General features: G+C 45.1%; 1 protein-coding gene across 1 annotated transcript in view; it reads right to left on the bottom strand.

Annotated features, from left to right (window-relative positions):
* Positions 1–12,612, bottom strand: part of LOC120929247 (protein mono-ADP-ribosyltransferase PARP4-like) — a 136,873-nt gene that overhangs the window by 122,741 nt on the left and 1,520 nt on the right. Inside the window, exon 2 of the mRNA XM_040340555.1 lies at positions 2,401–2,637. Coding sequence (XP_040196489.1) covers positions 2,401–2,637 — 237 coding nt within the window. The remainder of the gene's footprint in view (positions 1–2,400; positions 2,638–12,612) is intronic.

Here is a 12,612-nt window from a genome sequence, read left to right on the forward strand (position 1 = left end):
CAGTGTGAAGCTACGCAGCCTGACCAGTGTGAAGCTACGCTGCCTGACCAGTGTGAAGCTATGCAGCCTAACCAATGTGAAGCCTCAACAGTGTGCATCAATGCAGTCTGACCAGTGTGCAGCCTCAACAGTGTGCATCAATGCATCCTGACCAGTGTGCTCCTATGCAGCTTGACCAGTGTGCTGCTATGCAGCCTGACCAGTGTGCTGCTATACAGCCTGACCAGTGTGCTGCTATACAGCCTGACCAGTTGCTGCTATGCAGTCTGACCAGTGTGCAGCCTCAACAGTGTGCGACTATGCAGCTTGACCAGTGTGCAACCTCAACAGAGTGAGTCAATGCAGCCTGACCAGTGTGTAGCCTCAACAGTGTGTATCAATGCAGCCTGACCAGTGTGCAGCTGTGCAGCCTGACCAGTGTACATCAATGCAGCCTGACCAGTGTGTGTCCTCAACAGTGTGCGTCAATGCAGCCTCAACAGTGTGCATCAATGCAGCCTGGCCAGTGTGCAGCTATGCAGCCTGACCAGTTCCCATCAGTGAGAGGAAAAAAATCCAGCACCTTAATTCTCCCGCCGTTCTCCCTCTGCATGTCACTCCGCACTGGCCACAGGCAGGAGTTTAGTGGGTGGTGCCACGCCGGACCGAAAGAGGAATCCAGCAGCCGTTCTCCCACTGCCCCTAGGCATATCAATCCGCAGAGCAGGAACCTGTTCAGTGGGCGGCGCCGTGATCAGAAGGAGGAGCATCGCTTTGCAGCTGCCACCGCTGCTTCGTTTCAGGTGGCAGCAGCAAGTGCCTAGCCCAAAGCGGCCCCGCAGCACTGTTGGCAGCAGGCCTACCGGGAAATCTCCCACTATCCTGGTGGGCCAGTCCGGCCCTGTGCATGGTTGTCATTCCAGAAGGAGGCCTCTTCTTAAGATGATGCACAAGAAAGCCCGCAAACAGTTTGCTGAAGACAAGCAGACTTAGGACATGGATTACTGGAACCATGTCCTGTCCTGACCAAGATTAACTTATTTGGTTCAGATGGTGTGAAGCGTGTGTGGCGGCAACCAGGTGAGGAGTACAAAGACAATTGTGTTTTGCCTACGGTCTAGGATAGTGGTGGGAGTGTCATGGTCTGGGGCTGCATGAGTGCTGCCAGCACTGCGGAGCTACAGTTCATTCAGGGAACCATGAATGCCAACATGTACTGTGACATACTGAAGCAGAACATGATCCCCCTCCCTTCAGAGACTGGACCGCAGGGCAGTATTCAAACATGATAATGACCCCTAGAAGAAGCTGAGGGTAAAGGTGATGGACTCGCCAAGCATGTCTCCAGACCTAAACCCTATTGAGCATCTCTGGGGCATCCTCAAATGGAAGATGGAGGAGCGCAAGGTCTCTAACACCCACCAGCTCAGTGATGTTGTCATGGAGGAGTGGAAGAGTACTCCAGTGGCAACCCATGAAGCTCTGGTGAACTCCACGCCCAAGAGGGTTAAGACAGTGCTGGAAAATAATGGTGGCCACATAAAATATTGACACTTTGGGCACAATTTGACATTTTCACTTAGGGGTGTACTCCCTTTTGTTGCTAGGGGTTTAGACATTAATGCCTGTGTGTTGAGTTATTTTGAGGGGACAGCAAATTTACACTGTTATACAAGCTGTACACTCACTACTTTACATTTTAGCAAAATGTAATTTCTTCAGTGTTGTCACATGAAAAGATATAATAAAATATATACAAAAATGTGGGGGGTGTACTCATTTCTGTGAGATACTGTATATAAACACACATACAGGCAGTCTTTTTAAAAATCAGCAGTACTGTACCTTCACTCTCCCTGCCAGGTACTGCACTGTAGGGGTCAGAGAGCACATGAAAGACACCTCTTCCTTGCTTTCACTTTCTTAGGTGTAAACTCAGTCTGACTGAGCTCCCGCAGTGCTGAATTACAGTTCAGCTGAGGATCGGGGAGCTGGGTCTCATGTGAAAGCCTTTCTCAACCAGGATACCACAGCACCCCTGGCGACCTCAAGCAGTACCTTGGTTGAAAAAGGCTGCCCTATAGAAAATAGTAGGCAGCATAAGTCTGTATGCAGAAGCTAGAGGTTTGCTTGTGGTGTGGAACTCTGGCAAAACCCCCAAAAATTATGGGTTGCTCCTCAACTCACCTCTGCTCTTATCTGTTTTCAACTAAAGCTGGCCATAGATGGATCAAAATGTGGCTGTACACATGGAGAACATGCAGCACAAGGCTATCAGGTGTTTCTATGTTATCAGGTGTACATGTACTGTAGTACATGCACATGTTATAAAGATTGGATAAAATTACATAGAAACTGCTTGTTCTAATATGGAGAAGTTAATTTGTTGTTTAAAACATTTGCAAACAAAAATAAACTTACAGCACATATTTCAACCTCTTTTGCTGAATTAAAAGGTCTCTGTAATAAGTGTCCAAAAATTCCAGTATGCTGAAAAACTTCTGTTGCTGTTTGCCCTAGAGGGCCACTCGGGCGTACACCTCCAAAGGTTTGTGAGCTTCCAAACAAAGGTGGTGTATCTTTAGGTTTATTTTGTTCAGCCACTGCTTGCAAATAGCCAGGACTAGAGAAATAACCAAAGAATTTTGAGAGTTGAACCTGTTTAAAGAGAAAGCAAACTTTTTAGCTTCCTGCAATATAAAAATGATTACATGATGATCATATCGCTTAAGCATTTAATTCTGCAGTGTTAACATATGAATATAAAAATAAATTTATATCATACCAATGGTCCCAAATAAGGGATACTGTTGCACATGGGTAGATCAACTTTTTTTTTTACAGGCCAGTTACAAAATCTTACTGCGGTATTACATGGTATCAACCAGGCTAGCTAAATTTACCCAAGGCACCTCTGGTTGTTGTTTTCGGTGCTGTGGTTTAGCTGGCACTTTGGTGCATGTGTGGTAGGACTGCACAAATCCATACGAGGCATTGCTTAGGCTAGGTTCACACTGCTGCGAATTCAAAATCGCGATACAATCGCGATTTTACCGCAATTCTGCGGCTGCATTTTTGCTGCGATGTCTATAGAGCTGAATTTGCATCGCACACGGATCAAACTGGACCCTTTTTTCCCCGCAGCTTATATTCGCAACGCATTGATGTGAACGGCACTAATGTTAAATTATGTCATTTAAATGACTTGCGAATTTGAGAAATCGCAACGGCTCAAATTCGCAATAGAATTTGCAGCAGTGTGAACCTAGCCTGAATCTTAAATCCGATTCATGCACTGCTAACCTACTATGATATATTTTATTTTTACCTGGAAATCTATTGTCCCAACTATCACACAGGTCAAAATAAACATGTCATAATATTGGGTTGCCTGAATGTCTATACAGTATTATTCATAAAGAGTGAGATCTCTAATCATACCTCCTTAGGAAAATATGGTGAGTAAATAGAATGACAATAAAAAAAAAAAAAAATACGACAGCCAAAGCTGCTGACTAGTGCCTCAAGTGGTTGAAACAACATATAAGTTATGGTCATATATATGTGCACATGTATCAAGTAAGTATATAAAGCAAAGATATATAAAAAAATATCTGTAAAAAACAGAAAATGTGTAAACAAAGTAAAAAATAAGTGAAAGTCCAATCACAGGTGTATATAAAGTCCCATAAATGACACTTTTGGGATTCCTTTCGTCAATATCCAAAAGCCAGTGAAAAAGTCTCACAGTGCAAATTAACCACTTCAATACCGGGCTTTAAAACCCACCTCCTTCCCGGGCCTATTCTGGCACTTCTTTCCTACATGTACAAATCCTGATTCTTTTGCTAGAAAATTACTCAGAACCCCCAAACATTATATATGTTTTTTTAGCAGACACCCTAGGGAATAAAATGGCGGTCATTGCAACTTTTATCTTGCACCGTATTTGCGCAATAATTTTTTAAACTGCTTTTTTTTGTAAAAAAAATGGTTTCATAAATTAAAAAATAACAAAACAGTAACGTTAGCCCAATTTTTTGGTAAAATATGAAAGATGATGTTACGCCGAGTAACTAGATACCTAACATGTCACGCTTTAAAATTGCGTACACTCATGGAATGGCGCCAAACTTCGTTACTTTAAAATCTCCATAGGCGACACTTTAAAATTTTTACAGGTTGCCAGTTTAGAGTTACAGAGGAGGTCTAGTGCTAGAATTGTTGCACACGCTCTAACGCACGCGGCGACACCTCACATGTGTGGTTTGAACGACGTTTACATACGTGGGCGGGACTTACGTGTGCGTACGCTTCTGAGCGCGAGCTACCGGGGACAGGGGCATTTTAATTTTTTTATTATTATTTTTTCTTTTTTATTTTACTTATTTCTTTATTTTTCACACTTTTTTTTTACACTTTTTTTTTTTCAATCGCTTTTATTCCTATTACAAGGAATGTAAACATCCCTTGTAATAGGAATGTGTGTGACAGGTCCTCTTTAAGGAGAGATGCGGGGTCAATAAGACCCCACATCTCTCCTGCAGGCTGGAAAGAATGAGATTGTGAAAAAAAATTCACAGATCTCATTCAAACTAGCCGCAATTGCGGTTTGTTTACTTACGGGGACCCGGGCGTGACGTCATCACATCGCGCCCGGGCCTCCGACGGTCATAGAGATGACTGGTGACCAGTCTTCTCTATGGCAAACATCCGGCGGACGGCGATCATCTCTCTGGGCCCCCGGTGGGACGGGAGAGCCCGGAGAAGCACCGGATGGCGGCGGGAGGGGGGGGATGTCCCCTCCCGCCGCCTGTAAGAACGATCTAGCGGCGGAACCGCCGCTATGATCGTTCTTACGGTGCGCAGGATCGCCGCCGCTAAAAAATGATATCTCAATGATGCCTCCGGGTGCAGGCATCATTGAGATATCCCCCCGCAAAGCCCATCACGTCATATGACGTCCACCCAGGATAACAGGTCCTCGTTTTGGACGTCATATGACGGCGTGCGGGTGTCAAGTGGTTAATAGTGAAACACAGCAAGTGATCTTGAGGTGAATACAGGTGCTCTTGAAGTATTAGCAGTTCTCCCCCACATGGGTCCCCACTCACCAGATCCAATCACCCCTCCAGGGGTATAATGCGTATAGGATAAAACTCCAGAATCTCCACTCCTCTGTGTCTCCGCTTGCCAGACTGGTTGTTTGCAAAAGAGGCTTAACAGGAAGTAGGCAGTGATGTATATCCAGTGTCCTCAGAAAAAGAAAAGTAAGGCTTCCATGGTGTAGTATGTAAAAATATATTTATTACAAAAACACCAAAAAAAGTACAGGAGAATAGTGTACTACAATATAAAAGGTTAAAAAATATATATTTATAGCCGCTTATCCGGGTACTGCCAGTTGAAGCGCACGCTGCGGTTTTCAACTTGGCTGTTACACTGTGCCCATTGATTTTATTTTTGGTTACTTCCTGGAAACAGGCAGCGGCTATAAATATATATTTTTAACCTTTTATATTGTAGTACACCATTCTCCTGTACTTTTTTTTGTGTTTTTGGAATAAATATATTTTTACATACTACACCATGGAAGCCTTACTTTTCTTTTTCTGAGGACACTGGATATACCAAATTTGCCGGCGTATAAGACGACCCCCTAATTTTCCAGGAAAAATGTTGGTTTTGGGATATACTCGCCATATAAGACGACCCCCTTCCTACTAGTCTTTCTGGAAGCTGAGGGGTAGCCAGAACTGCTGACAGAAACAGGATTTTTTTCAAATCTCACTGTGCCATTACATTACATTACATGCCTAACTGTGCCATTACATTACATGCCCCCACTGTGCCATTACTTGCCCCCACTGTGCCATTACTTGCCCCCACTGTGCCATCACTTGCCCCCACTGTGCCGCCCCCACTCTGCCATCACTTTCCCCCACTGTGCCATCACTTTCCCCACTGTGCGAACAGTGCCATCACTCACGTTTTGCTGATTCTGACTTCCAGACCGGTGACAGTCTCCGTCTGCTGCCTATCACGGACGTCCTCTCGTCTGAGGATGAGAAGGCATCTGTGATAGGAGGAACACAGAACAGAGGCGCTGCTGGGAAGATTTGTGTTCCGCCTATCACAGGACACTCTGAGGAGAAGGAACGGCTTTTAAATCATGGACGCTCGCAGCAGACAGAGACTGTCACCGGCGTATAAGACGACCCCCGACTTTGGATGCATTTTTTGCATCCAAAAAGTCGTCTTATACGCCGGAAAATACGGTACATCACTGCCTACTTCCTGTTAAGCCTCTTTTGCAAACAACCAGTCTTGCAAACGGAGACACAGAGGAGTGGAGATCCAGGAGTTAATCCTATTGCATTATACCCCTGGAGGGGGGATTGGATCTGGTGAGTGGGGACCCCTGTGGGGGAGCACTGCTAATACTTCAAGAGCACCTGTATTCACCTCAAGATCACTTGCTGTGTTTCACTATTAATTTGCATTGTGAGACTTTTTCATTGGCTTTTGGATATTGACGAAAGGAATCCCAAAAGTGTCATTCATGGGACTTTATATACACCTGTGATTGGACTTTCACTTATTTTTTACTTTGTTCACACATTTCCTGTTTTTTACAGATATGTTTTGATATATCTTTGACCATGACTTATATATTGTTTCAACCACTTGAGGCACTAGTCAGCAGCTTTGAATGTCGTATTTATTTTATTTTATTTTCATTCTATTTACTTACCATATTCTCCTAAGGAGGTAAGATTAGAGATCTCACTCTTTATGAATAATACTGTATAGACATTCAGGCACCCCAGTATTATAGTTATACAGGTGCACATTTGGTCCCTGGTATCTATTCACATGGATGGGGAGGGATTATCACTTAATTAAAGGAGTTTTTTTTTTGCTTAAAATTAATGTCTGCAAGGTAGACAGACAGAATAGTGTAATGATTCTGTTAAAAACTAGTAAATACCTATTAAATTCCTTCATCTATATGACCTCCGGCGTTCTAGTTTCTGTTCTCTCATTCACTTCCTGGTTTGCATCGCTCGTTCATGTAAGAACTACATTCCAGTATGCATTGTGGCACGCCCAGTAATTCACACCTCCTTGAAGTCTCGAACACGTAGAGAGCGTCCTGCCGCACAGATGTAGTTCCCAGGAGGGGGCGAGCACGTTACTGACCGCCGCAGTAAAGACCCTCCCTTCACGGTGGTCAGTAAAATCAGACAAGCAGGAAGTGAACAGAACAGAGAAGAAATAGAGCAAAAAAATTCCTTTACAACCCTTTAAGCTTAGGACACAGCACGGTTAAACCCTTTGCAGGTCCCCATAGTTATTGTGTCCCGGGTAAGGCAGAGCCACTACCCCCACTTACCTTATTTTCCTTCTATCACAGGTTCCCCTTTGGGGAATTTAATAGGGGGAGCAGCAGCCTTTTTCATACAAACATCCTAAGCGCAGGACACATACATTTTTTTATATGTCAGTATTTGGTCAATGAAAAAGTATCTATTATTTTGTATGAGAAAGTAGAGAAATAAAAAAAATATAACCCCTGGATTTCCAATTTGGGGTGGGGTGATCAAAATGACCTAAGGTGGTCACTCTAACTGTCTTCTAGCTATCACTGAGAGGTCCACCCCATGGGCGTGGGATAGTCCCTGGCCCAGCTCCACCACTACTTGTTCCATTCCGTGTACTACTCTCTTTCTTTTTACTCTCATTGTCACGAATGTCACTTCTACCCCAACGCAGGTGGTCAGACACTATAGATATCTACTGTGTGGTTCACCTATAGCAGCCCTCTTTCCCTGAAGACAATCAGGCCTACTGGTGCTTGGTTGCCCCCAGGACTTATAAACAATGCTATAGTGTCTGGCCACCACACCAAGGCAGATGTGAACTGAGCAAAGTAAACAGGTACTTGCAGTTTAGCAGACAAATAGCGTGGTCCAGGTAAAGGCAGGCTGAGTTCAGGGAATAGTCCAATATCCGATCTGGGTCATACACAGGGAGCTCCAACAACAAAGCAAGGCAGACAAACGAGAAGCTTGCTCAAGAACAATGCAGGTAACTGTGTCTCTATCACAAGCAAGGGATAGAGTGTTCAGTTTGTTTATCTCAGGTGACTGATCAGATCAATCATCTTGAAGGTGAACACAGACAGGGGAAAGGCAACAGCCTACACATGGGTGCTGGAATAAGGAACAGGGGTGCTAAGTGATTATGACACCCATTAGTTTTCTTACTTTTTTGCCTGGACTTTGTCTATGTTATGTTTCACAGGGTTCCCTATTTGTTATGGGGTTCTTTTCAACCCCCTTTCATGGGTAATGTAACTTTTTGAAGCTACATGTATTACATTTGTAGCACTACCCCTGAAGGAGCTGCTGAGTATTTTTAGGTGGCACATTCGTTACCTCTATGTTCTTGCTGTCCAGGGTAAAAGGAGAGTCCAAAGAATTTAAATGTCCAATAGATGCACTTCCTTTTCTGAGATTTATTTGCAGGAACTTTACAGAAAGAAGTGAGAAAGGGGTGGAAAGGTAGGTAGATTCAGGTGTATAGTCACAAATAGGAAACACTCCTGCATCCAGCAAACAGTTATCGTCGCCACTCTAGCCAGGAGTAGGGTATTGCTCACCCGGATAGGTCCCTCTCACAGGCCTAGCAGCCGGGATGGCGCACGGAATAAAGTACAGTCTCTGCCACAGACCTTCCTTTATGAGGAGACACTTTTGGTCCAAAATCCCCTGCCACAGGATTCAGCACCCGGATCTTTCCAGCCTTAAAGGGTCACTAAAGGAAACATTTTTTTTAGCTGAAATGACCGTTTACAGGGTATAGAGACATAATAGTTAACTGATTCCTTTTAAAATGATTAAAAATAGATAAAAAACAATCATATAATGTACCAACAGTTTAGTTTAGTTTTTGCTGTTGTTTCCTGGTTCTCTGATGTACAGAGACAAAGAGCCATAGAGGGCAGTGATGCTATGGAAAACGAAACTGGATTGCGTGCTAAGGAGTTTTAGACACACAGTAATCACACCTCCTTGATTAGTCAGCACAGTGAGAAATCTCCCAGTACTGTGGTGATCAAGAAACAGAACCAGGAAGTGTCCAGAACAGAGAGGAATTACAGCAACATCAAAGCAAAAACGAACAATGAGGACATGAAACCAGGACTGCAGTAAGGTAAAGGAAGCTATTTAGCTAAAAAAAAATCCTTTAGTGACCCTTTAACTCTGATTAGAACTTTAGGCCCGACAGGCGACACCATCAAGCCTCTCAGTGTAAGGTGCATCCTTTCGATTGAAGTTTCCAGGCCTTCTCCCAAGGTACCAGCCTCTTGCATGGCCCCCTCCAGGATAGGTCCTCCCCTGGCTTCCTTCATCAAGCGACCTCCTCCCGCAGATGGATGGTACAGGATCACCTCTGAAAAGGCAGGCTCCAGTCTGACTACTGGGCCTACCAGGCGAAGCCGAGACCCCGGACCAACGCGGTCCCAGATTCAGGACATGCACCTCAAGTCAGGCGGGCCACCAGGCGCGTACAACGGACCCCCGCCAATGGTGTCTGTCCCATAAGTACCCCCCCCCCCCAGCATGCACAGCGGGGCAACCATACCTCCCAACATTTTGAGATGGGAATGAGGCCACCTACTTGCAAACACATGTAGGCATTAGGACATGCCCCCTGCCACACCCCCTTAAAGGCGAATTAACAAAAAAAGTTAATTAAATTCACAAGGGCCTTTTTTTTACCACTACTATTTCTTTATATTGGCTTTTAAAGCGGAGGTTCACCCTTAGAGAGCACATTTTCCCCTTAGATTAATGCTCGTTTTGTCTAGGGGAATCGGCTAGTTGTTTTAAAATATGATCCGTACTTACCGTTTACGAGATGCATCCTCTCCGTCGCTTCCGGGTATGGGCTGCGGGGAAGATGGGCGTTCCTTCTTGATTGACAGTCTTCCGAGAGGCTTCCGACGGTCGCATCCGTCGCGTCACGATTTTCCGAAAGAAGCCGAACGTCGGTGCGCAGGCGCAGTATAGAGCTGCACGACGTTCGGCTTCTTTCGGCTACAAGTGACGCGATGGATGCGACCGTCGGAAGCCTCTCGGAAGACTGTCAATCAAGAAGTGAATGGGTCTTCGCTCCCGAGACCCATACCCGGAAGCGACGGAAGAAGATGCATCTCGGAAAACGGGTAAGTATGGATCATATTTTAAAACAAATAGCGATTCCCCTAGACCAAACAAGCAGGAATCTAAGGGGAAAGGGCAAAAATTAAATAAATGGGTGAACTCCCGCTTTAAAAGTTACAAATGCAGCAATTTAGAATTTGGATGAAAGGTTTAGCACTGGGGAACACTTTTTGAAAGATAAAAAGGGGCATTTTTTATACAAATATATAAATTAGTCAAAATGAGGGACAAATGAGGAGGAATGAGGGACAGAGGGACATTGCTCCAAAATCAGGGACAGTCCTCAAAATCAGGGACAGTTGGGAGCTATGGGCAACCACTCCCACCGAAAAAAAGAATATAACTGTTTGTGTCTAGTATTTTTTTTTATATAAAATAAAAAAACAGCTTTTCCTGGTGCCATAGTCCCTCCCCCAACATTCTCCTTTTTTTCCCTCATACCTTCTTGTGCTGGTGAAGAGTAGCAGTACGTCATACCTCTGCAGTCGGCAGCGTCCGCCGGGTTTAGCCTTTCCCCGTGCGCCAGTCCCTGTTCTTGGGCCGCTCACAGCGCTGATAAGACTGGGAACCCCTCTGTGGATCTGTTGGGTCTTTTCGCAGAGTTTCCTCACAGGAACGGAGTCTGCCATCGCATCCATGATGAATGCCAGTGGAGTCGCAAAAGGAATCAGCTCACATCCTTCCAGGCTGGTGGTTTCCATTTTATTTTTAAGCATATATTGTTTTTTGTCTCTCCCTCTCCCATCCTTCCTTCCTATTAACTTTGCCTGTTAGGTCTCCTTTAAAAAAAAAAAAAAAAAAAAAAGAGTGTGCTTGTTGTCTTACTTTGTGATGCTCCCTTTAAGTCGGTCAGTTTGATGGGTGCAGGTGCCTTTTATCCTGACAGGCTTTGCAGTTGTTGTTTGTTTCCATCGAAATCAGAGGTGGGCTACAGTTTTTTTTGTTTTGTATATCACTCGACATCACTGCGGCCATCTTGGATTCTGGAAAAAGGGCCAGATTTGCCCTTTTCTTCCAAAATCAATTTGCAATGGTTTTATGGGATTAGCCCACCCACCTGAGCATAGTTAAGACGAGATTCAGGGTTAGCTGCCAGAGTCTCCTCAGCTGTGCCCTGCTAGGTTTCACTGATGCTGCTCTGTGGTAGGTACCTTTGTTTTTATTCTCAAAAAAATGGTGATAAAAAAAAATAAAAAAAAAAGTGTCAAAAAACTCCATAGTTACTTTTTTTCCCTTTCTTACCAAATTTCCGCAGCTGATCCTTCTGCCTAACTCCGCAATTAGTCATTTATCTTGCAACAAAGATCCTCGCACTCCTATTAGGTATGTGACTAACTATATGTCAGTACAAAAAAAAAAAAGTGCGCTCACTGGTCTAATGTGAGTTCCTTACATCGTGGCCCTGCCCACTCCAAGAGGTCCAGAAATCTTCAAGACACCGTGATGAAGACAGCTCAGACCGCAGGTCTCATTCTTCACGCCACCGGTCCCAGGTCCCATCTAAACGTCATAGATCAGAGAGGTCAAGATCCAGAGGACAAGATCCTTCCCCCTCTCCTAGGACCCTATACAAGAAAGAAATGCTGGGACAGGTGGGCCACACCACTACCAGAGTTAATGCACAGGAGTCTTCACTGGTGAACAGTTCTGGAAAACCCTCTCAAACCTCGTCACCCTGGTTCCCCATCCTTGGATCACAATTATGTCCGATGCTTGGGAGGCCATTGCGGAGGAAACCAGAAATACAGGGTAGATGGTCATGTTTACCCAGGGAGTGGTATCCAACATCTTGGAGATGAGGGCAGCCTTCTTAGCACTAACTTCTTTGGCATCCCAAATCGGAGGCCAGAGAATTCTTCTACGCCTAGACCAACATGGCAGCTGTCGCTTATCAGCAAGGAGGCACTCGCAGCAGGTCGTTCCTCAAGGAGGTGGCGCTGATCATGCTTGGGCAGAGAAGAAACCTCCTGGACCCCAGAGCAATGTATCTGCCGGGCAGGTTGAACACGGAAGCAGACACGTTGTCAGAAACTTCCTGGACAACGAGTGGGCTCTCAACCCCCTTGTCTTCCATCAGATTGCCAGCATATGGGATCCCCCTCAGGTAGACCGGTTTGTCTCCCCGAAGAATGCCAAGCTGGACAGATTCTTCTCTTGGATGCCGCATCCACAAGCCGAGGCAGTGGATGCCCTGTCATGCCCCTGGAGGTTCACCACGGCATATGCCTTTCCTCCCAGGCCATTAATATTCAAATTCCTCCTGAGGCTCCTCAGGGAGTCAGTCCAGGTGGTGGCAGTACGTCCGTATTGGCTGAAGAGACCCTGGTTCCCTCTAGCCATGCGCGTCAGTGTGAGCTCTCCAATCAAGATCCCTCCTTTCCCTCAACTTCTGTCGCAGGGC

Source organism: Rana temporaria, chromosome 2 (assembly GCF_905171775.1).
Source record: "Rana temporaria chromosome 2, aRanTem1.1, whole genome shotgun sequence".
NCBI classification, from domain to species: Eukaryota; Metazoa; Chordata; class Amphibia; order Anura; family Ranidae; genus Rana; species Rana temporaria.